At 42.4% G+C, this 26,442-nt stretch overlaps 1 protein-coding gene across 1 annotated transcript in view; it reads left to right on the top strand.

The window, feature by feature from the left end:
• The window catches only part of dlgap4a (discs, large (Drosophila) homolog-associated protein 4a), a 105,689-nt gene that overhangs the window by 54,495 nt on the left and 24,752 nt on the right, over window positions 1-26,442 (top strand). The window contains exons 2-7 of the mRNA XM_053644388.1: window positions 16,076-16,431; window positions 17,118-17,969; window positions 18,444-18,685; window positions 19,993-20,079; window positions 21,582-21,732; window positions 24,761-24,959. Of these exons, the coding sequence (XP_053500363.1) occupies window positions 16,138-16,431; window positions 17,118-17,969; window positions 18,444-18,685; window positions 19,993-20,079; window positions 21,582-21,732; window positions 24,761-24,959 (1,825 nt within the window). The 5' untranslated portion in view covers window positions 16,076-16,137. The remainder of the gene's footprint in view (window positions 1-16,075; window positions 16,432-17,117; window positions 17,970-18,443; window positions 18,686-19,992; window positions 20,080-21,581; window positions 21,733-24,760; window positions 24,960-26,442) is intronic.

The following is a 26,442-nucleotide window of genomic DNA, read 5'->3' as shown; positions in this document are numbered from 1 at the left end:
GCTATGCCCTGGAGAAAGGCACATCCTGTTTTCCCCAGCTCAGACAGAGAGTGTTAATGAGAAAAGCACTGCAATAACACAGAGATGAGTCCCATTTATTCAGTATGTTAATGTTAGGTGCCAAAAAAAATAAATAAAATCAGAGTGGACTGTTCGACTTAGCCAGATTCAGCATTAGCATGAATGTTATTCTTCCAAGAAGAAGGCTCATTAAAGCATGTAGACCATTAAAGCCTGCCAATCCTTTCCTTGTTAGTGCTGTCTTGGGATTTAATTGGAAATCATAATGAAATACAATGGCATGGCATTGTGGAATTCTGTGACGGCGAGCATGCAGCCCGCGCACATAAGCACCGACGCACAAACGACCCTGAAAGCCAGCGCCTGCCCCCCTCATTCCTCTCCCCATTATTGGCGTCCCCTTTGAAAGGACCTCGTAGGGTCCTTTCAACGAGTACTCGACGAGTACATCCTGTCATCGTGGACTGTGCCGCCAAGTACCCCGAGGTGGACCAGTTTGCCGACATCTTCACATCCTCCCCCGGTCTGACACATCTGGTCCACCATGAGATTAAGACCCCACTGGGAGTAGTGGTAAGACAGTGGTCCTATTGTGTCCCGGAGGCTCGCTGTCAGGCTACTGAGGAGGAGGTCAGCCGGATGCTCCATGATGACATCATCGAGAAGTCCGTCAGCCCCTGGTCCAGCCCCATCCTCATAGTGCCGAAGCCCGACGGCCGTATCAGGCTCTGCAACGACTTCCGGAAGCTGAACCAGGTCTCCGATTTTGACAGCTACCCCCTTCCACGAGTGGGCGACCTGGTGGAGAGTCTGGGGAGAGCCCGATTCATCTGTACCTTGGACCTAACCAAGGGATATTGGCAAGTGGTCCTGGCTCCTGAGGCCGAACCCAAGAGGACACTGGCAGTACCAGGCCCTTTGGCCTCCACGGAGCCCCAGAGACATTCCAGCAACTGATGGACATGCAGCCGAATACAGATACAGACACATATTTATGTATGGATTTCTATATAGATTTAGATACAGATACAGATCGTGTCATTGCGTTACAGCTGTAATGGGAATGGTGAGAGAGTAAATACGACATAAATCCAAAGGAAGTGCTCTAAACTGCACTTCTCCTCACCAATTCTAGTCTAAACCAGTAAAATTGAATTTTAACAACCTTATATGTTGTGACTTTGACCTGCTAAAGACCCTGAAGCCTTTAATGCTAGCATGTGTTCTGTTGTAGCCATTTTGAACTCAGCAGACCCTTGTCCCCAAGCCACTCGAGTATATAGTGTTTTTTATGTGGTTCTGCAGGCTATTAGCTGAAGAAAAGGCCTAAATGGAGTGAGGCCTTTATTTTTTTGAGTGAAATGTCCGTCATGCTGGTCAGGGCCAGGGTTGTGTTTCAGCCTGAAATAAATGAGTTGTAAACATTCAGGGCTTTACACTGGTGGTCCTTTGGGATTACTAGAGCATACACATGCAGAAACACATACAGTGAGAGAGAGAGGGAGAGAGAGAGAGAGAGAGAGAGAGAGAGAGAGAGAGCGAGATCGAGCGAGCAAGAAAAACAAAATCAGCATACAAACTATTAATGTGCTTCAGTACTCTCTGGGTACAGCAGGGGCTTGTGTGCTAATGGGAGCAGGAGATATTTACTAATAGAGCAGCTGAGAGATTTTGCATGTGTGTGTGTGTGTGTGTGTGTGTGTGTGTGTGTGAAAGAGTGGAATAGAGAATAAATTGAAGAACTGTTGAAAAAGTAATTATGCTAGCATGGCCTTTAACCATAGCAAACCGATAGACAGACAGACAGACAGACAGACATGAATTGCTAAGAAGACCTCTGGGGAAAAAGCTAGATATGGGTGGATGGATGGATGGATGGATGGATGCATAGATAGATAGATAGACAGACAGACTATGGATTGCTAAGAAGAACTCTGGGGGGGGAGTCATTATCTGCTAGCATGGCCACATTAAGCATAGAAGATAGCTAGAAGCCAGATATGGATGGATGGATGGATAGATAGATAGACAGACGATGGATTGCTGAGAAGACCTCTAGGGGAAAAAGCCAGATATGGGTGGATTGATAGATAGATAGATGGACAGACAGACAGACTAGACTATGGATTGCTAAGAAGAACTCTGGTGGGAAAAATGCATTATCTGCTAGCATCGCCACATTAAGCATAGAAGCTAGCTAGAAGCCAGATATGGATAGACAGACAGACTAAGAAGACCTCTGGGGAAAAAAAGCCAGATATGGGTGGATGGATACAGACAGACAGATAGATAGATAGAAAGATAGATAGATGGTAAAAGATAGATAGATCTGGTATAAACATAATTATCTGCTAAATGGCTAATTGGTACCTCTCGTCTCTGCTGCAGCTGTAACGTGCCGGTCATCTTCCATTAGCAATGCCCTTTAAAAAGCAAAAAAAATATCATCTGACCCATTTTCAGCTTTAGATCAAAAGCCTGATCAAAGAATTGTTGACCAAACTGTTAATTCACCTCTAATAACTTCATCTCCGTTCGTCTGGTTTCTGGTTTCTGCGGAGCAGATAGCTAGCTCATTAACTCTCATAAAGGCCACGCAGGTCAGGCAGACAGCATGAGGCTCGGCTTTGATAACGACCCAATTCAGCTTCATGACTCTTTCACCACAGAGAGCGGAAATGAAGGTCTCTGTACACAAACGGCACCGCGTCATTACAAGTGTGAAATACTGTATGGGTAAAGATATCTAAAATACACTGCATTAGCATTAAAGCTAGTCAAGGTATGACTGAAGAATCTGGAGCATTGAAGGCACTTTATAATATGAAAATTTCTATAACAAAGAACATCTTGTCCTATGTACAACGTTCAAGGACATATCAAGGCTGCATTTGGCCTGCAAAGCCCTTCATGTCAGTCGAAATTTTCTACAGGGTGTCCCAAAAGACTCCATACATAGGGAGAAATGAACACTTTTTAGCAAAAATGTCCTCCAAATATTTTTTATACTTAGTTTATAGTATGGATATGTTTTTCAGATAGGCTTTAAGAACGCCTTTGACAAAAGAAGAACGTACTGAAATCATCAGGAAGCTGTTGCAAGGTCGCGATGGACTCGAACAGGAAACGTGGCAAGCACATCACGCACGAGACACTGTTGCCAAACATATTAACAAACTCAAAAACAATGGAAGAGTCTCGGACCACCCGAGAAGTGGACGTCAACAAACGTCCAAACGACGGTGCGCCGGCAAACATAGTCCCCTATGTATGGAGGCTTATGGGACGTCCTGTACTTTATATCCTTCTGAAAAATCAGTAGTATATTTCTAGTTCCTGAAAAGTGAAAAATGTGTAAAGAGATCTACAAACAGCCTGAATAATGTTACATATGAAATTTGTAATCGTCTCATAATGAGAAACATTATATATTATATTGCGCATTCATGATATTTTCACTTGCTAAGATATTATTTTTGTAGCCTTGCATTTCCAAATCGTGTTGGTGAAAATATATTTATGTTTTCTCAAAGTAAAGTCGTCAGACTTTATTCCTGGTTGTTCTAGCGACTTCCGACGGCTCATGCTATTGGTGTACTGGTGTAAATAGGGATTCGCTATGATAACCTTGGGTCAAAATATCACAGCTTCATAGTATTAATCGACCATTTAAAAACACACAAGTGAAAATGAAAGGAAACATTCATTACAGGGGAGCCTGAACATTCATTAGATCTATCCTGGAGCCTATCCTAGGGGACGCAGCAGGAGACACCCTGGATAGGGTGCCAACACATCTCAGGGCACAATCACAATGGACAATTTGGAAATGCAAATCAGCCTACAGCACATGTTTTTTGGACTGGACTGGGGGAAGAAACCAGTGGAGTACCCAGAGGGAACACCTGGTGGAGGAGGGATTCAAACCCCCAACCCCAGAGGTGTTGAGGCAGGCGTGCTAACCACTAAGCCATTCTTTAGTTAATAAAAATTGTTCATTGTTGGCAGTAAAACACTTCAGGACATGTTACTGTTACTGTAAATCAGTAATAAATAATAATTGGAAAGAGTCACTCTGGCTCATCACACCACCTCATTGTTGATGATTTTCTTATAACAGCACAACACGGAACATGAGCGTTTTATTCCTTGAGTACTGTAAATTTTTACCTAACCACATAATTCAGCATTCAAACCATCACGGCAGTGTTGTACCACCGTTTCATCGTACCACCATGATCCAGGCCTAATGGAACACGGCGTTGGTGTTCTTGAGATGAACAGAATCGAAGCTGTATAAGAACCCAAGTGGTGGCGGATTGCTGCTTTGAAAAGCAGTTGATGCTTTTACAGAAAGCTAATTTACAGCTAAAGAGAGCCACTTGCCAAAGGTAATTTTTTTTTTTTGTCAAAGGTAATTTTTTTCTCTCTCTCTCTCAACGAGATGATAAAAAGCCTGCTTGGCTCGGTGACTAATGACGGACGCAGCACTTGTCTGCGTGAGCACTACGGCCCAGGAATATCATCAAAGGCTGCGACGTGCTTAAATTTCCATTTCTCAGCCCTACGTGTTATAGTCATTAGGCAGGAAGATGCTGCTTTAATCAACAGAGGACTTCAAAGGTGCGCATTTCCATGACTAATGTTAGCCTTGTGCTTTTTTAGTGAGCTTTTGAAGGCACGTGATAACAGAGTACACGATAAAGGACACCACTGCACTTTTCCCACAAGCTACATTGACCTCCTGCTCAGTTCTGGTACACAGTGGTTTCTACTATTACACCTGTTAAAGTAACTGGTTTTATTAGGATTTTTCCGCTCTGTTAACTTACCTGAGGTGGACTGATGGTCCTGTGAGGCCGCGCGCGTTCCCATTGGCTGCCGCCTGTACTGTAGGTATTTTAGCCAATCACGAAAGTCAACATTGTGCAACCACACGCAAATTATCACCGCTCAGATTATGTGCAGAACTCGTATTCGTAGGCTCTTAAGTGGATAAAAGATAGAAACCCTCAACACACTTAACACCGAACTCTGAAACTGGAGACTCATTCCATGGATGCTATTCATATGTTATGCAGTGAGCCACTGAGTTCTCAGGTAGATTCATTTATTACAGTACATTAATGAATTACAGGTTATTACAGTGATAGTGTTCGTAGAAACGAGTAACTCGGGAACATACCACGTCTGCTAATTAAGCTAACGATCTGCTAATTAAGTTAATGATCTATGTTTTTTGCTCCATTATGCAAGTCTTAGCCCATCGTGACCACATATATAGCTGTCCTGCAGCTCCAAATGTACTGTAGACACACATTAATGTGACAACATAAGTCCTTACTTAAGGCCGAACGAACAGTCGACTGTGAGTTGTGGGTGAATAACTGGCGTAATGAATGAATACGGACAATGTGAGCCTTCTTCTGAAAAAAAAATCTTACGTATGTTAAAAATAATTCTGCTTCTGCTGTTTTCAGACCCGGAGCCTAAAATCATGCTGTAGAGAACAATCGTGCAGAAAACCTGCAATGACAAGCACAAAGTTTCAGCATTTCCCTCTCAGTGCAACACTTTCTTACCCATAAACAACCACTTCTCACACATCCTGTGCATAAACACACACACACACAACACCTCGAGTCATCACTCTATAGGGACGTGTGACATAACTTTTTCACACTCCTAGTCGTCCCCCTCCTCGGATCCCATGCTGTGAACAGGCCTGTGTGTGTGTGTGTGTGTGTGTGTGTGTGTGTGTGTGTGTGTGTGTGTGTGTGTGTGTGTGTGTGTGTGTGTGTGTGTGTGTGTGTGTGTGTGTGTGTGTGTGTGTGTGGAGGCAGAGCCGCTATCACTCTTTAAACCTCCTCTGAGACCGAGGAGCAGGACCGAGTCACTGCAACAACACAGCCAACACGGCAGCTCGTCTCTGCATGCTCTCTGTAGATTTCACGCCACAGTAAAAGTAATTATAACTACAGGGAAGTTTCGTATTCACCAGACTTGTCGTTTTAAATGGAAACGTGCGTGTCCATTCTTCCGAGATGAAATCCTGAGCCTCTTGATACATGATCAACGAATGGAGGAAGAATACATGAGCCACCAGCAATTTAATGGGATACAATTTAGAGCTGTTTAGGTGCATTGTCATATAATTGAGTTTTGTGAAAACAAAACGGAGACCTAAAAGGTCACGCCTCCCTAACAGGGGTTGAAAAGTGCAGAGGCCACACCTCCTTCACTGGGACTCACAGGCACAGAGGCCACACCTTAATCACTAGGACAAAACGTCAAAAAGGCCACATCTCCTTCCGTTATTTTGACAGGTACAGAGACCACACCTTCTTCTCTAAAACAAACAGGTATTAAGGCTACACCTCCTTAAGAGACACTGACAGGTACAAAAACCACACCTCCTTCTAGGGGCACAGTCTTACTTTATTTGATTTGACAAATAAGAATCTATAGTCCAACCATCTTCCTTTAATTTAATAGGTACGGTGTCTATGCCTCCTTTATTTATATTGACAGGCACAAAATAATGACTAACAGACACAGAGGCCATGCTTCCTTCACTGCGACTGACAGATGCTGAAATGACGCCTCCTTCACTGAGACTGACACGCCTCCACTACCTCGAACAGTCATAAATTCCACACCTCTTACACTAGGAGAAAGTCATAAAGGCCACGCCTCCTACTCTAGGTCAGTCATAAAGGCCATGCCTCTTACACTAGATCAGTCATAAAGACCACACCTCCTATACTTGGACAGTCATAAAGCCCACGCTGATTCGCTGGTACTCACAGGTACAGAGGACATGCCTCCTTAACAGGGACTGACAGGTAGAGAGGACACGCCTCCTTCATTGGGACTGAGAGGTACAGAGGACATGCCTCCTTCACTGGGACTGACAGGTACAGAGAACACGCCTCCTTCACTGGGACTGACAGGTACAAAGAACACGCCTCCTTCACTGGGACTGACAGGTACAGAGAACACGCCTCCTTCACTGGGACTGACAGGTACAAAGAACACGCCTCCTTCACTGGGACTGACAGGTACAGAGAACACGCCTCCTTCACTGGGACTGACAGGTACAGAGAACACACCTCCTTCACTGGGACTGACAGGTACAGAGAACACGCCTCCTTCACTGGGACTGACAGGTACAAAGAACACGCCTCCTTCACTGGGACTGACAGGTACAGAGAACACGCCTCCTTCACTGGGACTGACAGGTACAGAGAACACGCCTCCTTCACTGGGACTGACAGGTACAAAGAACACGCCTCCTTCACTGGGACTGACAGGGACAGAGGACACGCCTCCTTCACTGCGACTGAACAAGGCATCATGAATATTATAAAATTCCTTTTCACTAATGCTGAACCTGGAACGTCCAGAGAGATTTATAAGCCATTTTATTAAAACATCACTAAATTGAGGTATCACAATATGATGTGCCACTGCAGGATACTTCGTCTCCATCGACAGCCAGCTGTCTTCATAACCTTTATTTCAGTTCAGTGTCTCTGAGACAGAGAGGTGTTATTGCATCGTGTGATAAATGAGCACGTCTCCAGCTTATGCCATCTCGTCCTTGAGGCCACCAACAGTTCATGACACTCATAACTCCGGTTAAGTGGCTCAGCACGGTACACGGCCGGTTCTGAAAGGTCTAAACTGCGGGACAGAGGACAACTGACCCTGAGTTTCATTTCAGGACTTGAGCCACTAGTTAATCCAGTAATCAGCAGGTTGTCAGGTGCCTGATTTAGGAGTCAACAGGTACTTAATGAAAACCTGCAGTCTGGTGTTTGATATTTCTTTTCTGAAAGGCAAATAAATATATTTGCAGAAATAATTGAGGACGCGCTGGAGGCACTCGTCGAGGGTGAGTTGTATAAATTCACCGTTGTTATTCGATGGACGATGTGTGGATCAGATAAAAGTAGGAAATGTGGTCCTTCACTCCTTTGGTCACGACTAAAGATCTCCAGACCTGTAGACCAGTGCTCACCAACACTGTTCCAGGAGATCTACCTTCGTGCAGGTTTCATCTCCAACCAAAATCTAACACACCTGTTTTAGTTGATCAAGAACTTCTTAAGGCAATGATTAGATGGTCAGGTGGGCACCATTATGGTTGGAGCTGAAGTCTTCAGAAAGGTAGATCTCCACAAACAGCCCCAGGTGAGAAGGAAGTGTGTTCAAATGCCTTGATATACAAAGTTTAAGGTCCTCTGTAGCATATGGTGATGATTTCTCAGCTCTCCAGACATTTTTGCCTGAGGCTGTGCTGCAGGGTGGCAGTGGTGTCCAAATACCCAGAATCCTGTTGGCTTGGAGCTCTTGTTTTGTGAAGAAGTGATTATAAAGATAAGTTTACTACTGTAAGATCTCTAGTCACAGAGGAAGGTGGTGCTCCTTGTGAAGGTTCTCGCAAATAGGAGGGATAAAGAAAGAACAGAAGGGAGGATTGGATATGATGGTGTAGAAAGAAAAGATCGTCTAATGAGAACCTTCATGTATGCCCAGCTATGGCGTGAACACTCTTCCTTATGTGCTTATTTTAACCCCTTAGCCTTTGGGCCATGATTCCCAAATTGCCCTAAATCCAGGGGTATACTTCAAAAGGCAAAAATGTTTTGAAGCAAAAAGAACAAACAGTGCTTTGAGGTCATTTCAGAAATCCTAATTACCACAGCCCTCATTAACACGATTTTATTCATGCTGTCACAAAGTTCCCCACATAACAACCTCTACTTACTGTTGTTCTCGGTTCTCTGTATGTTTGTTCTTTGTTTGTTTGTTTTGTGCCTTTGTTTTGGTATTGGTCCTGTCTCCACCCTTGTCCTGTCTCTGGTTGATTGCCCTACTGTGTTCATCTGTTCTGTGTTTCACCTGTTCTGACTAGTTTGGTGATTTATCCCCTGTTGCTTGCAAAGTCTGGCTTTGTAAATCACATCACTTCATTCCGAACACATCTTTTATTCTGTATTTACTTTTATACTCCTCCCCCCTGATTCTGATTGGTCCAAATATTACATAGCGTTAGTTACATTACATCAGTTTATGAGCAGCAGATTTCTCTGTCCTTTGTTGGTTTGTTTTCACCCAGATGTTGACGCTGCTGCATGGTTCGAGGGGAAAAACATCAAAGTGTCTCGTTTGCCACTTTGTAACTTGACAAAATAATCCAAAACCATAGCCAACTCTTTTCTCCGTTTTGTCTCTGTTTGGTGTCATGATGTGAGCTCAGCTCACAGCCGTAGCGGTGCAGGCGTGTGTTCAGCATTTTAAAAAGGCTTTGCAATTACATCTGTTCGCCTCTGGCATGTCAAGAGCCTTGCCTGAAATGAAGTTTATGGCTTACTGACTTAGCTAATCCTTCATTTGCAAAGGATTTGAAACCATGTGCTAATCATGACGGGTTTATTTGTCAGGTACGTCTGATACAGATCCGACGCAGAGAGCCAAGACTGATATTGAGCTAAAACAGCGGCCGGGTAACGGATTAGGTTAGATATTTTTTTTATCTGATCTACTGACATAATGTACTTGTTATAGTTTTCTAGTTTTCATCAGGCTGCTCTAACCACAAAGCAAGCTCAAAGTATGAAGCAAGTGGTTACTAGAAAATTTTAGGAAAACTTTTGCGAAAGGTATCCAGAAAAAAAAAAAAAACGCTGTCCAACACGCAGAGCTCCCATATCATATTGAAATTTTAAAAAGCGGTGACTCTTTCATGTATAGTTATGTCGATTTAGTCAACTGCTCGTGATCCTGTTGACTGCTCCATTAAACAGCGACTGACAAATTGTAGCTTAGCGGCTGTATTCCCTTCTTTATCACTGTTAACACACTGAATTAAGCAATATTTAAGGGGCATTGGTGGCTTGATGGTTAAGGCTCTGGGTTACTGATCAGAAGGTCAGTGGTTCAAGCCCCAGTACTGCCAAGTTGCCACTTTTGGGCCCTTGAGCAAGGCCCTCAACCCTCTCTGCTCCAGGGGCGCTGTATCATGGCTGACCCTGTGCTCTGACCCCAACTTCCCAACAAGCTGGGGTATGCGAAGAAAAGAATTTTGCTGTGCTGTAATGTATACGTGACTAATAAAGACTCATTAAATTTAACAAGAACCAGTGTGTTCCTTAACTTGCCAGTTTCCTTAAAATGTCCATCACCAGAATGTTCTTTTATTTCCATGTGATCTACATAGATCACAAGCTGATGGAACTGCTGACGTTCTGACAGGGAGCTCATCAATGGCGATAATCACAGACATATCGTTAATATCTTTGTACTAAGCTTTGGAAAGGAACATTTGGCTTTTGATGTTAGGGTTTGGTGAAGGGGATATTCAGAACGAGTTAAATGTTTGCTGCGAGAAAAGGTTATGAATCTGACGGCTCCTTGTTGCTGGTGTGCTGAGGGGATTCAATCTGACCGTGTTGGCGTGAAAGTCGAACATTTAATAAGACGACTCGAAGCCTGATAAGGGCCGTGAGCACGAGCTGTGTGAGTAAGAATGGCAGGATGGATACAGATCTCAGTATCAGAGAGGAAATTTTGGAGTCTTTTCAGTGACTCGAGTCGCTGAATCTGTTCATTCATATTTTCTAAAAATATGTTTGTATGTCTGTGTTTAGAAGATTTGTTTTCACACCCGGCTCGACACACTGCTAGTGTATGCACTGAAACGCTGGAATCTCCAGCTCAGATAGAATGAGCCTGACAAGGATTCGTTTTAATAAACTGATCGAACTGATTCTGATTCTGAATGAGTCGAGGGTTTGGCACAGACGCAACTGCAAATATAACACAGACAGATAAAACAAATATCAACCAAAAGATTTGCTGATTTGCACACTGACATGTCTCGCTGAACGAGGAAGGAGCCAATCTCAGTCATGACTGAAAGATTCATTGATTTATACACTGACTCACTGAACAAGAAAGGTGTGAATCTTGGTCTTGGCTTCACTGACTTCACTAAAAGATTCACTGACTCAAAAATGGACTCTCTGAATGACAGATGAGTGAATCGCAAGCTTCTCTTGACCGAAAAGATTCACTGATTCAATAACTGACTCCCTGAATGATAGATGAGTGAATCTCAATCTTGTCTTGACCAGAAGATTCACTGACTCAATAAGTGACTCGCTGATTGAGAGAGGATTGAGTCTCTGTCTCTACCAAAAGATGAAAGCGGCGCGAATCTCGATCTTGATTCACTGATTCATGCATACTCCGTATAACAAATGTATTTTAAATTTGTCTTTTCCGTGTTCACGTTCCGATTTTTTTTTTTTACAGTTTGCATTCATGAAGCCCATCAGCAGAACCTGAATGAAAGAAGTGACTCAGCAGTGACTGATGCCGATTCATTCACCTTACCGACTCGTTCAAAACGTTTTCAAATAACTCACATCTAGTCGGTATGAATGACTTAGGCATAAAAGAGACATTTTTTTGTTTGTGTAATTATGTATTCTTACTGTCGATGCTGAAGCCTGGATTACCTCCTTCCTGTCCTTTATGAGAAGCGCTGATCATGAATCTTAATCCTGATTACGACAAGCTAAAGATCCCCACTCATCCAAAACCTGCTATTAATGAACCCATTTTTCTCAGTGGCCTATTTGGGTGCAGATTTGTGTTAAACTGCATCACGGCACGATCACTTTGTAGTTAAAATGTAAAATACTGCAAGTACCTATTAGTTATGTCATGGCAGTGTGTTATTAACAGAAGGTTATGAGCTGTAAGTGTACTCTCTGTGAGCCTGTGCAATTTACAGCACCAAATGCTAACCCCCCCCCCCCCCCCCTATATTTGCTTAGTTAAACATAGGCCTCAGACTCATCTTAATGACTTTTTAAGTCAGTTACGCTCATGTGGGGATTTTTAGGCTCCTCCAGGGAGGGAAAGGATCTGTATAAAGCGGCGCTACAGATGGTGCGCTTCGCTTCTCGCTGCTTTCGTTTGCTGTCATAGCCGCGGTGTTTTAATAAACTGTGGTACATTTAAGGCCATCACGCTGCGGTGTCTGAGGCAGTAATCCCTCTCAGTGCTGACCTTGGTTAAATGGTTTGTGATTGAATCTTCCAAGAAGTTGATAGACAAGCTACCATGGTGTGTTTGAACTCCAGGATTGAAAGTCGCTGCCGTTTAAATCGAGATTTTCTTCAATCTACGTAAATTAGTTCTATCAAGATACAGTGACAAATCCGAACGCTCTACACGATTGCTCAGACGATTCCTTGGATCAATCCTATGGCGCGTCATGGGCCGACGTTTCTTCGGTTCCTCCCTCGCTTTTAACTTTAATTCCTAGTCCCGATTTGATGCGTGGTTTCACCTTATCCTGTCATATTCTGTACGGCCTGTCACTAAATGTGTACAGAGACATTAGAAAGAAAATTAACGCTTGGAAGGAAGTAGCAGAGGTCATTGGTAAGTCTGATGAGTGTACGTAGCCAGTGCTGTTAGCTAACAGTGAAGCTGAGCACATGCACTGTAAAACATCTGAGGGGGTTAAACTTCAAAACGAAAAATTCACCTTCTGCCTTAAAAACGTGAGTAAACTCAACTTGACAATAACCTGTGTTTTGACTCAAAAAGTTACGTTTGACACGTTTTCCAATTCAAGACAACGGATTACTTCAAGTTTAATTTTCGGAAAAACGTATAAACTTGAGTTCAATATCCGAACATGACAACTGGAGTTAAATATAAGGAATAAGTTCACATATATTAACAGGCCTATCATATTTTACAGCATAATATGTAGATCAAACAACCAGTTTTCACACTGATTAGTGGATTGATTTATTTCTATTTAATTAAGCTACTACTGTTTCTCATTAGGTACGCCCACAAAAGTAGCAGACACAAACTATACTAATTTACAAGTTTCCGAATTCTTGGTGTGACTCTACTATGAAGATGATTCATAGAGATTTGGCAACCCACTTCCTGAGATTATTCACCTAAATGGATTACCAGTGTATGTTTGGCCAGGAGTCGTTGAGCAAATTTGTGAACTTTGGTCTCAATTTAAGGTTTCATTTACTTGAGATCTAAGACTGTTCACCACCTCAATTTCAACAATATATATATATATATATATATATATATATATATATATATATATATATATATATATATATTTTGGCACAAAATCCCTAGACAGGATTTTGTTTTTTCTACCAAGTAATTATCTCCTTTCAGAGTCATTTACTCGATTGCAAAGCGATTAGATGGAAGCTGCTTGTTCAAGTGTCACCGTTTGGTAATTTTGGCGTTTTTGGCGTATAAGTAATGATTAAAGTTAAATTTGAATTTAAAGCAAATCAAAGCGTTGTTCTGGATTGGGCAGGCGTCTTCCAAAAAGTAGCTTCGATAAAGGTTAGGAACAAAACATTTACCGTCCTCTGGATGCAAAAGTTGTGAAGTGTTCAGAATCAGCTAGCTGTAGCTAAGTGAAAAGAAACTGGAATTTTCCGCTATCGTATATCATGATCATAAACTTATGAAACTTAAAAAAGCGTTGTGTCACAGACTTATAATCGTTTTTACAACCAATTGTGAAGATTCAGAGTGAAACATCTCCAGGATATGAATAATAACAAACACGGTATTGAGGCAATGCAGGTTTATTGCAGTGTGACTCAGAGTTTCATTCTGAATTGTGTCTAGTTTAACTGAGAGAATAATAAAGAGGAGGTTTTATGTAAGTATACATATTCACCATGCTGTCTGGACCTCTTTTGTTCTTTTGTATTGACCGTTAAAACTTGGTTTAATTACTGCTTTTAAAGGCGCTTTCACACGTATTAGTCAGCTTGTCGAGTCCAAATCTGAGAAAATTGATGCTTTAGGTGTGCTCTTTGGTTTGGGTTTGGAACATAATTCTGGAAACCGTAAATCAAAACAAAAATGTCCGAGTTCTCTTTTATTCATTGGTCGACAACGGTAACCAAACGTTTGGTTAAGCTTAGTGACGCTAGTGAATCGTCGTCAATCGTACGTAAGGATAACGAAAATGACTGATCGTGGAGAACAACAGCGCCGACTCGTATAAATAATCCGTTTTAAACAATTTATGTGTCAGATCCAGAGTTTATTTCTCTGTCTGTCCTTTCGTCGGTTCAAATCTCCAGAACGCTTGGCATTTCTTGCGTCTCACAGCTCAGTTTAGCAGCAAGCTTCGACAGAACGGACGCTGCAAATCAAAACGAGGCGATTCAAGTCGCTTTCGCACTGAAGTTCACTCGGAAATGGACCGAGACCATCTCACTCGGCTGCCTGGGTCCACACCTAGGAATGATGTGCTCTGAAGAACTGTAGCGAGGATGGAAAACACACCAGGGTTCCATTCAAACACATTAAACACTGTGTATTTGAAAGCAAGCTAAATAAATGTAATTTTCTGCAGTCATCCGTTTTTACTGTTATGAAGGCGTTCTCTCTCTGCCTCTCTCTCTGCCTCTCTCTTTCTCTCTTGTGCTCTTTCTCTGCTGAGGTGAAATAACTTCACCTCGTCTTAGCATTGTTTTTGTGTATTCCTGATAAATAAATAGGAGAAGGCGTGGAGGTTTTTGTTCACACACCATACAAAACATCACGGAAATATCATGGCTATGAATTACAAGTAGTATACTTGGTAAGCAGTGTAATCCTTTTTACAGTATAATCAGGCTGCCAAGTCATCAACGTAAAGAGGCTCTTCTGAAAAGCAAATTGGACAGCAAGCGGTTGTGAGATTCTTCTGAGTGCGAATAATTTGCCACGGCTTCCATTAATTTCAATTAAACTAAACACTCTGTTCTGCTCCAGCAGCTTTATTTATTTGTCATTATTATCATTCAGCATTGGTGTGCAGCATGGAATGCAAGGAAATCTTTTGGTATTACATGAGTGATCAGATTGTTGGTGAGGTAGATGTTCATTCCGATACTTGTTAGCTATGATTTGCTTGGCAATCGTCGTTCGTTCGTTTCCTTTGATTTTATAGTAAGACGTAAAAGAATTAGATACTTATTACTGAGAATACATAACTATCAAATATAATAATGTTTGTGAACCTAAAACTCATTCCCCTCCTGCTCCCACACCTCCATCCTTCTCAAATGATTTATTTTTAAGGTGCAAATATATCGAACAAATTTACGACTAGTCAGTGTTCTGGTGCAGAACTCATTTTACCCTCCAGTATCCAAGGTCACACTGACCAAGCTTAAATCTCTCGGTTTCCTTCATGCCACGAGGCCTTGACACATTCTAAATGATCGTTGTTATCAGTCAGCACTCATATAGCCCGCTTGATGTCACGTGCTAAGCTGTGGTGTTTGCGGGGATTGATCTGGAGGTTAGGCAGATGCTAGCTGAATGTTAACGAGTCTCTGAGCCTCTCTGACGGCCTTGTGAGTCATCTGGATTGTGAAGCTGCACCGCTCCAGCCCCATTGAGGCAGCGCAGTGCAGCCACGGCTGAGCGCTAGCTGTGCTTGGCATGCTAATGGGGTGCTTTGTGACTAGTGCTGATGGTGTGAGAGAGAATGCCACTGATTTTGTGAATGGGGCTTTGCGAGGCTGCAGCTGGGAACGGGTGCTGATGATTCTGTCAGCGTCACCGGCAATTCAGGCTTCAAGATAAACGTCCCTTGTGCATGAATTACAGCTGGTTGAATGGGTAGCAAAAGATGGAGGAGGGAGGAAACGAGGCAAGCTGTGAATGGCGTTGAGAAATATTGTAGGCCGAGACGGCACACTGAGGGAACTGTGCGATGCCGGTATGAAATTGTAATGTAAGTATTAAGAGTCTCTGACTGGTTGAAGAACACCGCATGCAGCAAACATGCTCATTTTTAGTGTGTCAAAGGCTTGCTTAGTGGTGGAATCTTTTCTGTGGTTTTCAGATCTGCTCTAGCATCTAGATCATCAAAATATGGTAGCACACATGGAGTTCACATTTAAATACTTCGGTGGTTGCCAAATATTCTAGAAATACCTCTCTAAGAAAGATTTGTTTGTGTCTCCACCAGGTGGTGCCCTCCAGGCCTGTAAACTCACTCGAGCAGGGATCATGTTCTAAAGCGGACCGAACATGAAAAGCATAGGGGCCAGCCACACTCGTCACTTGTCGGACTCCTGCATGCCTGTGGCAGGTCCCCAGGAGCCGATATGTCCCTTGACCCCAGACCCCCATGGGACGTACCTCCTAAGCCCCACCATCAGCCATTATGGCACTCTGGATCCCCACATGCACCACTTCCCTCCTGCAAGCCCCATCACTCTGCAGTCCGACTGTCTGCTACCGCTCAACAACCAGCTGACCACCAGCAACACCTTCCCTCGCTTCCAGTTCCCCTCCCAGGTCGATCAGACTGAGTACACTCAGGTAGGAAATTGAAGAGACTGGAATCGTGACCTTTGTAAATAAATGTGTATATATACACACAGCAGGTATGCACAGGAAGCTTATGGTAGTTAGATATGAGTTAAACATCTGTTTAAATGAATGAGTTTGTACAGTTATGTTTTACCCATTCCCACTCCAGGTGTACACCTCTAATTTCAACCAAATGCAAAAACAACAACAACAATTAGTACACCTTATATTTGTACCTGTACACATTTGTTTGTTCATTCTGAATAATGTATTCATATTTGGTTCCATCACTAGAATGTAAAGTTTAACAGAAGTTCAAATTGTGCATGTATACAATGAAAATATGGTTGTTGATTACCACGAGTGAAGTATTCACAGGTAGGACTCATAAACGGAATCAAATACAGTATATATAATGTCTTTACTTTGCCCTAAATTCTAATACAGTGAATATACATTAGAGCAGCTGTTCCTAGCCCAGTTCTGTGGGACTACACATTCTGTGTTTATTTCCTTCTCCCACTACAGGTGACCAGGTTAATTTGCGGTTTATTACCTCGATTTATTATTATTATTTCGGAAGCAGAAATAGAACAGAAATGTGGACTTGCAGTTCCCCAAAGACTGGGTTAAGATCGTCTGAAATAGTGTGTATTGCTGAATCCAGCAGGTCTAAAATTTCTGCCTCATTGCAGCAGTGTTGCGTGTCTCAGACGGCCTCTCGTACGGGCACCCTCACCACCTCTGCATCTATGGGAATGGGCTTAGGGCTAGGACTCACGGTTCCACCTATGATCAGCAGCGGCACAGCAACGATCTCCTCAGCTGCAGCAGCCAAGATGAATCGGATCCCGACTGGCCTGCTGGACCAGCTAGAGCACCATGTTCCACTGCAACGCGATGGCTTCAGCACGCTTCAATTCCATAGGCGGAGTCGTGGCACTAAGCAACGCAGCGAGAGCCCTGGTCGCATCCGCAACCTGGTGCATTCCGTCCAAAAACTGTTCTCCAAGACTCAGTCTGCGGAGGGCTCGGGTGGTAAGGGGACTGCGCAGGGAGCCGATGGCACCAAGGCCACACAACGGTCCAAGAGTAAGGACCGTGCCAAGACAGAGGGAGCGAAGAGACGTGGACGGCCCAACCTCTCCGGTTTCTGGAGCTCAGATGACGCTCTGGAGGATGAAGCAACGACACAAGAGGCAACCGGTCCTGTGGCCGTAGCTTATCGTAACCCACTGAGCATGATGTCATTGGGCAGGGCAGTGTCAGACAGCCAGGCGCCTCCCAGAACCCATGTACAGGGCTACAATACCATCGCTGCTCACCGTTCTCTCAAGCCCTCCAAGAGTAGTGGAGAGCTGAAAACCCAGACATTGTCCTCGACTGGTGGAACAGCAGGGGATGTTACACTGGCAAAAAGAGGCTCGTGGTCAACGCTAACTCTTAGCCAGGCCCGGCAGGTGCTACAAAAAGGCACGGCCACAGTGAACCGGACCCTACTCAAGTCTAAGTCCTACCACCAGGAGCTGACGTCCAACTTCCTACAGGTAAAACAGGATTTTGGGGTGGGAAATCCTTCCACTTTTTTCGAATTTATTGCAGAAAAAAACCCTTAATTTTCATGGCAGAAAAAAAATGAAGCTTAAAATGGGAAAGTCGAAGTATTGTTACAGATAAAATGCGCTAAAGTGAAGTAAACAGGTACCTAAAGGTTTGTTAACTTTTCACAACTTTGCAAAACATCTTAATACTTCAAACATACTTTGTGTAACAAAATGTTAAACCAAAGGAGGTTTAAAGGAAATCATTTGGAAAATGTCCTGTCTGAATCCCAGTCGGTAATCAAAGTTCATAACGAGTTAAACGTTCAACCGCAGAATTAAATAGCATTCAGTTGCACTCAGAGCTGCAGGAATTTATTGAACACTGAACATTAGCTATTTTAATCTGAAGCCCTTCGGGGACTGGAACAACACTGAGGTGAGCGGTTCAGATGTTACTCTGTTCTGGAATTATCCCAGGTTCCTGTTGGGGATTGGAGTGGGACGCTAGATAAGGGAGCGGTAGCAGGAGGGGATATCCCATGTAGGAGAATGCGCAGTGGCAGCTACGTCAAAGCCATGGGCGATCCCGAGGACAGCGACCAGTCTGACAGCCCTCCCTCGCCAAAACCCTCACCAAAAACAGCCGCTCGGCGCCAGAGCTACCTAAAGGCCACACAACAGTCGCTCAGTGAACAACAACCGCCTCTGCCACCTCGCAAGTGAGTGAGATGCACATACACACATTCGTTTTTTAAAAAGCTACATGATGTTTGCATATGGGTACATGGTGTTACTTTATAACAGTAAAGAAAGACACAGAAAGAAGTATTTTTTTTCCTTTTTCTGAGCTCCAAAATGATATGAAGTGCTGCTTCATGTCATATATTCATTTATTCTTGTAGCTAATGTATGAACACTGACGTTCTAGTGCTTAATTAGATAAAATAACATTCTGTCTCAACTTTTAAATTGTCACGCAGTTAACGATTGGGAGAGATGTTTATCCTCTACTTCAGCATCATAGAGTTAGCGGCTAGTCAGACTCACTGTATGCTAACACTATTGGCACGAACAACATGGTACCAGTAGATGACACTATCTTAGCGTAAAAGCATTAGGTCACTTTCTTCCTTCTTTTGGCATTGCTGAAATGAGACTTTAGAGCAGCTGTCCTTTTACTTTTACTCACTTTAGGTTTTTTGATCATGTTATGAATTCAGGATTGGTTACTTCTAAACTTTAATGATATAAAAAAAAAAATACAAGAATTCTACATTTGATTTTCCCACTTCACTGAACATCACATAGCAGTACAGTGGTATAAAAATGAGACCAAGTCATCCTCAATATACTCTTATGCTCTCATGCTGTAATTGTTGTATATATGATATTTTTCTCAACCACCTGAGTACATGAGTATGCTTTAACAGAGTCAATTTGACCAAAAAATGGAAAAGGGGGAGTGACTGAATTGAGAAAAGCAGCATGAAGAACAAATCAAGCAAAATTCAAAGAGGAAACCAGCATGGTGGAGTCTATCATTGAGCCAGAACCTCAGAGAGGATTTAGTTAGAGCTCTGCGATCCTTCAATCCTCAGTCTCCTTTTGATATATTAACGTGAGTGCATCTAATATATAAGAATTTTATTTTGTATTTTTGCTACTCCGTTGGTCTTCTATGACCTAATCGCTGGGTCAAAAATTCCTCTAGTCTCCTCTAAAACTAGGCTTGCTCTCATTCCATTTATAAAACATTTCATAGAGAACATTTTTGCTGATGCCATTGGCATTTATTTTTAGCCCCAGATGAGTCAATCATAAGGATGAAAAAAAAAATTCCAACAGTCCTCAACTTTGTTTGTTGCAGCCACCAGAGCAGTCTTTAAAAATTAGGACCAGATCCAAAGCATGGTACCAGAATCAAAGCTCTAAGCAGTATACATCTCTATAAACGTCAAAGTGTCTTTGTTTTCTATAACGCTCAACCTCCCCCTTCCAACGCCATCCCCACCCGACTCACTGACAGACACCGCTCATGCCCGTTCATGTGGGAGCAGTACGGGGTTGCATGGGCTCCTCTACAGAACGCCTACTCCATGCAGCACCTGGCAAGGTCAGTGGCACAGAACCTCCCGAGAACCACCCGAGAACCACGCGAGCACCACCCGAGCACCACCCAAGCACCACCTGAGCAAAGCCATAGATCCTCCCTGATTCCACCTAACCACTCTAGAGGCCATGGCTTTATCCTGATTCCCCACAATACTCACTTGCTTCATCATCGAACTCTTCTTTTCCTTTAGCCACTCTACATGAAATGAAATAGAAGAAAATGGCTGCACTAGTATGTGGTCACCAATCAGTGTTTGGATTTTTTTTAAAAAGGAAGTGACTATTTAGAAAAAATTCCCATTTACACTGAGATGCACACCATTATTAATATCTTCATTTAGCTAATGTATATCGGTCAAAGTTCAGTATTGAGAAAAAGGAGAGAATCAGAATTACTTAGGTCAGTGTTTAGCAACCCTGGTCCAGGAAAACCCACTGTTCTATCTTTACCAGTCCACCTGATCCAGCTAATCTGCAAATTAACAAGTCCTTTCTCAGTTGATTTGGGTTTTCGACTGTACAACTATATATTTTCCGTCATACAAATACACTTCTATGGCTTGCAGAAGTAAAGACACTATTAGAAGAACAATTTCCTATTGTTCTTCTTATTAAGGCACACCCTACCAAATTCCTGACCAATCACATGCAAACAGTTTGGTGCACTTGGAAAACATTGCAATGTAAAACCATCTGCACAAATTGGCTACAAAACTGGCATTCTGTTCTTGACATGAATAAAACAAACTAGGCATGGAAACAACCAGATGTACAAGGCAGAGGTACTGTTGGACCAGTGTTGGGAACCACTGACCACTGTATGATCGCTCTTTGGTCAAACTATATGCCTTTTTCCTCTCATATTACATGTCTACACATTGATAACCAACTGGTTACCTGAGACTTTCCTTTTCAACCCAGAGCAGACAAAATTTGGTCCACTTACTTCCTGACTTCCCTCATGAAACACACCAATTAACCACTCACCCAGTGCACAGGGCAGAGGAAACATCGCAAGTGACCAATAATGGACTAATGCTAGAACCTAGAACCCTGTAGAGATTACTTGGTCAGACAGATAGCGAAGATATCCTCTGTGCTGAGGCTCATTTGTGCATGTGTATCAGAGTAAAGGCCCAATCAGGAATTGCTTCTTGTGGTACCACTTTGGTGGTTGGGTATATTTCAGCAATTCCTGGTCAAGGCTTTAATTAATCCAGTTACGCATTTATGATTATGAATTCTTTCTCTGATCCTGCTTGGTAAAGCTGGACAAAAACTCTTTTGTACAATTCTCACTGTCCTTCTTCATTTTCTCCTGGCCTTTCTATCTATCGTCATCCCTCTTCCTCTTCTCCCAATACTCTTCTTCCCCCTTCCATCCCATCCATCTCCCTGATCTTTTCATGTCCGGATTTATCCTCTCTTTGTCATCCTTCCTCTTCTTCATCGCTGCTTGGCTCTATTTTTTCTTATTTCCTGTCCCAATTTCTTGTCCCTCAGCTGCTTGCCATCTCTACGAGAACTCACCACCAACCGCAGCCTGGATAACCTGGACTGTCTGGTGGGGCAGAGCGATTCTCAGCACTGGGACAGAGAAGGGAACTTCGGTCATGGCTCGTCCACACTCGGACGAGGTTCTGGCATTAGCCAGGTCAGCTCTCTAACTCTTCCTCCCTCCTTAGTTTGTTTTTGTCACACTCTGTCTTGCCTGCTTGACTTCACAATCCTTCCTTGGTTATGATGTTCCTGTCACATTTGGGTTTAATGATCAAAATGTAACTGAATTTCAGATTGTTTGAAATTGTTTTAAAAATATCCTTAACTTCCCTACCCTTACCCTAACCAGTAATATGTATAAAGATAGCACGGCTTCAGGGTCGAAGGGTCAATCGCAAAACAAGTTCAGAATATTTTGGCAAATTTCTGTAACTTCTCATAGGCTATTTCTTACAGTGCTGCAATGGCAGAAAATGGCAGATCCTGAAGAATACAGTATATACATCTAGATCTCCTCAAGATAGAGAAGAATGAACAGAAAGAAGGGCTCAAACTAAATTAGCTCGTCTTATCCCAGACTTCAGAGAATTTTCAGGAGCAAAGAAGGAATTCAAACGCATTTTTTATCTGCAGCATGACGTATTTCTAAGTGAAATGTTCTGGGACTTCTGGTGTTAATCAATCAGGTTCGATTGGCTTGTGAAGTGGGCGTTCCAAAGCAAACATGGAGTCAGATTCTGTATTTAATGATAATGAGTCTTCACAAATACATATGCACCGTGAACTTCTTTTCTTGTCAAGATGTTAGGAAGTTTGGGTCAGAGCACAGGGTCAGCAGTGATATGGTGCCCCTGGAGCAGAGAGGGTTAAGGGCCTTGCTCAAGGGCCCAACAACGGCAGCTTGGTAGTGCTGGGGCTTAAACCCCTGACCTTCCGATCAGTAACCCAGAGCCTTAACCTCCAAGCCACCACTGCCCCATTTAGCACATCTCTCTGTACTTTGAGTGTAAAAGACAGAGACATCAGGTTAACAAGCAAATATCAGAATGTCAGTGTGGATGTTTTTATTTCTGTCAAAACCCTGACAGATCAGTTTATACATTAAAAAAAAAAAAAGAGATGGTCTGTCTTTCTGCCTGGTGTATTGCTCACACAGCGTTTTGATATATAGATCAGTCTCTATCCCCCGTATAGCTAAGTTCAGGTACAGGTACATCACAACAATACAATCAATCAAAGAGTCTTATATACTGTAGAAGCACAAATATCTAAGCTGTGTATTAATGCTCTTGAGACCACTCTGTGTTTTTAGCTTTCCGGTAGCTGGGAGTGGTGGAGGTGGAGGTGCAGGTGAAATATGACATGAAATAATCGGTTAATCCTTTTTTTTTAGTCCCAACCCTGGTTCTACAGTGACATAGCCAAAAAATCAGAAGCCTCTTAGATTTTAAAAAATAAAATAAACCCACTAAACTTCAGTGGATTTACGCATATGATGATGTATTTTTTTGTCTTTTGAAGTGATTAATGCAAAATTTGACCAAGAACATGGTAAAAAAAATAAATAAAGGACAGTCTTGTCTCTAAATGTTGTCTCTAAATAAACACAGTCGTAAGAGCGAGTCCTTTTTAGAGCTATAAAGGCTTCATTTCTTTTATGTGGTTTGTTAATGTGGTCTATAGTATATTCTACCTGAGTGGAATATCCTGGTTCGTGTACAATAGATGGAAAGATTTCTTTCTACCTTTGTATTCGTTTTCGGTGTTTACCTTTAATAGCATCCCTTCACACACAGAGCAGCGCTCCCATCTTCTCTCAGTGCTGTGGGAAATGTCGCCTGGTGGTTGGACAAACAGAAACCACTCTCGCTTTTCCCACATCAAAACGGTTCAATCGTTTCTGCAGAGCAGCTGCTGTAGCCGTTCTCCCAGCAGGCAGCACAGCTTGGTGAATAGCACAGTTGCCTTTTGTGCTAGATACAGGTAGAGACAGGAACGGGTGAAGATGAGCTCGATTCACTGGCGAGCCACACTCTGGATTGGCCTTGATTATTGGCCTTGACACCAAACTGAAATGCTTTGTGACCTCTGTTTACGCTTCATTGGAAAGATCAGGTCCGTCAAAGACAAGGCAGTGGGACCGCTCTTCATCAGTTGCACCGAACCGTTAAAAAAACTGAAGTGAACTCTTATACCACAACGTCCTCTGAACTTCCACTTATACCACAGCAATATGCCAACAATTGTTCTTTTCTTTTTTTTTTTAATCAAAGAATGACACGTTGTACTTTTTATCCGTTTTTAGTTCGATTTCATTATAGTAATTATACTATAGTAGTAATTATCGTTATATTTAATGTTGTGGAACATCTGTGAGGCAAGTTCGTTCCTGTTGTCACCTACGTTACAGCAGCAATAAACAGTAATTCCCTCACCAGCCTCTCTTTTGTTCACTCTTAAGACAAAAATAAGACCAAAAAAAAAAAAATGCTCTGTCCCAGAGTCAATGAACTTAAAGCTTTGCCTCTGATTCTGACACAAAGCGCTGACACTGGAGACTCCTTCCTTGAATGCTAAATAAACATCTCACAGAAAACATCACCATATCACAATTCACCGATTCAGACTTTTTTGTGGAGCGTCCGCCGTATAAGTCCCTGTGAATGAGCTGTTACTATAGAAACAATGACATATTAGAAAACGAGCATGTTGATATAAAGCTGTGATTTGCACCTAAACTACTGCCAGAGCTGCTGTTATAGAAACTTCATCAGCACCTTCTGACCAATCAGAATTTAGAATTGAACAACGCTGTCGTGTAATAATTCATCACTTACTTTTTAATGATGCTGCGTATTATATGGTATGTAGCAAAATGGAAGTACTTCAAACCTCTTATGCAAATTAAGGCAAGTTAGGAAGTTAGGAAGGTTTTATATCATGGAGAATTTTAATGCCCCATCCTTTTTTTTCTCAGTGAGTAATTAGAAAAAGAAACAGATTAGTGATTATCTAGGCTCAAGTTTTCCCATTATCAGATTACTTCAGTGCAAATATATATATATATATATATATATATATATATATATATGGTTGCCCAAAACTTGGGGTAATTCCCCCACCTGGTGTCCACCTCAGATCCCCTTGGATTTTTCATATCGTTTTGCTTTTTTTCCCTCCAGATGGATCAGAGCTGTCTGTGCTCGGCGGTTTACGGCCACATGGACTCGCAGGCGGTGGAGGCTCTGGATCTGCCGGGGCCAACCTGCTTCCGCTCACGCAGCCACAGCTACTTGCGTGCCATCCAGGCCGGCTGCTCTCAGGATGATGACGACTCGGACTCAGACGAGCCTCCACTGATCAGCGGCAGCAACGCGAGCAGTGAGTCTCACAACTTCATTCTCCTAATGTATACAGCGCTGTCCAAACGTCTTGGGCACATGTATAGAAATGCCGTGGAGCAAAGATGGCTTATAAACGAATGCAAATGCAATGTTTTCTATATTCCTAAACATTGATAAAGAGCAGTATACAGAAATAAATTAAACAAAAAGTCAATATGTTTGCCTTTAAAAACATCAGTAGTCTCAGGCACATTTTAGACAGTTTTCTGAGAATATTGGCTGGTAGGTTTCTGGTAGAATTCTGGAGAATTTGACTTGGATTAGATTTTTGCTTAGATTTTTTTTTTGTCTGAAAAGAAGAAGAAGAAGCCTCTATTTGTCGCATAAAGGTTGTGTTACAGCAGAGTGAATTTTTTACCTCGCATATCCCAGCTTGTTAGGAGGTTGGGGTCAGAGTGCAGGGTCAGCCATGATACAGTGCCCCTGGAGCAGATAGGGTTAAGGGCCTTGCTCAAGGGCCCAACAGTGGCAGCTTGGTGGTGGTGAGCCTTGAACCCCCGATCTTCCGCTCAGTAACCATTGAGCCACCACTGCCCGAAGTGGTCTATTACGTAATATGTTACATTATTTACTGACATCTATTTTTTTTTTTAAATCTGGAACATTTCGTATTTGTTAGAAAAGTAGTGTTTGAAAATATAACTTTTTTTTTTACTCACCCATAAATTCTTTCTCACAGTACACCATAGATCAGAGGAATTCGGCAGTCTATATAAACAAATGAATCATTTTATCAGAGCAAGTCTGTTATAAGATGATTCAGGACGCTGTTGGGCTTCTGTGTGTAGAGTATCGTGACTCTGTGTTTAGCTGCTGGTGATCAGGGCGATGGGAAAGGGGAGGGGCTGTGAGTCCCTTGCTGAGCAAACAATTTACTGCAAATTCTTAAAGCCCTGAGTGTCTACTTTCATATGAGCCATTAACCACTACTGTGGAGTGTGACATCACAAATAAATTCAATGCTGAACACGGGCACGCCCAAAACAGGCGGAAATTCCATTGTTTGGCCTTTGTAGTTTACACTACAAAGAGGTAATGCATTAAAATGTTTGTTTGTTAGTTAGTTAGTTAGTTAGTTTTGACTTCAAGTGACATGTTATCTATAAAACTGTGTGTATAAAACCTTGGGGGTTAAGTCGGCTGGAAAAAGAAAGCTAAAAATACAAATGGGTGCATATTTAACGATCTGTTACCTCATTTGCATATTGTAATAAACAGAACGTTTTTTTCTGAATAGAGTAAAAGGAAAGAAATAAGCGTGTTACGCTGCGTGGAGACGTCTGTTACTGAGCCGAGGAAAATGCGCTATATTTAACTGTGGAGAACAAACAAGTGCCTGCTGAGTGACACCAGATGTTTGCTCGAAGACAATTTAAATAAATCACGCAGGACATATTAATCCTGTTGCTGTCGCATCAGCAGATTATTATCCTCATTAAACTATTAAATAACAATAACTC

Source organism: Ictalurus furcatus, chromosome 15, assembly GCF_023375685.1.
Source record: "Ictalurus furcatus strain D&B chromosome 15, Billie_1.0, whole genome shotgun sequence".
NCBI classification, from domain to species: domain Eukaryota; kingdom Metazoa; phylum Chordata; class Actinopteri; order Siluriformes; family Ictaluridae; genus Ictalurus; species Ictalurus furcatus.
This window is presented reverse-complemented; position numbering and strand designations above follow the sequence as displayed.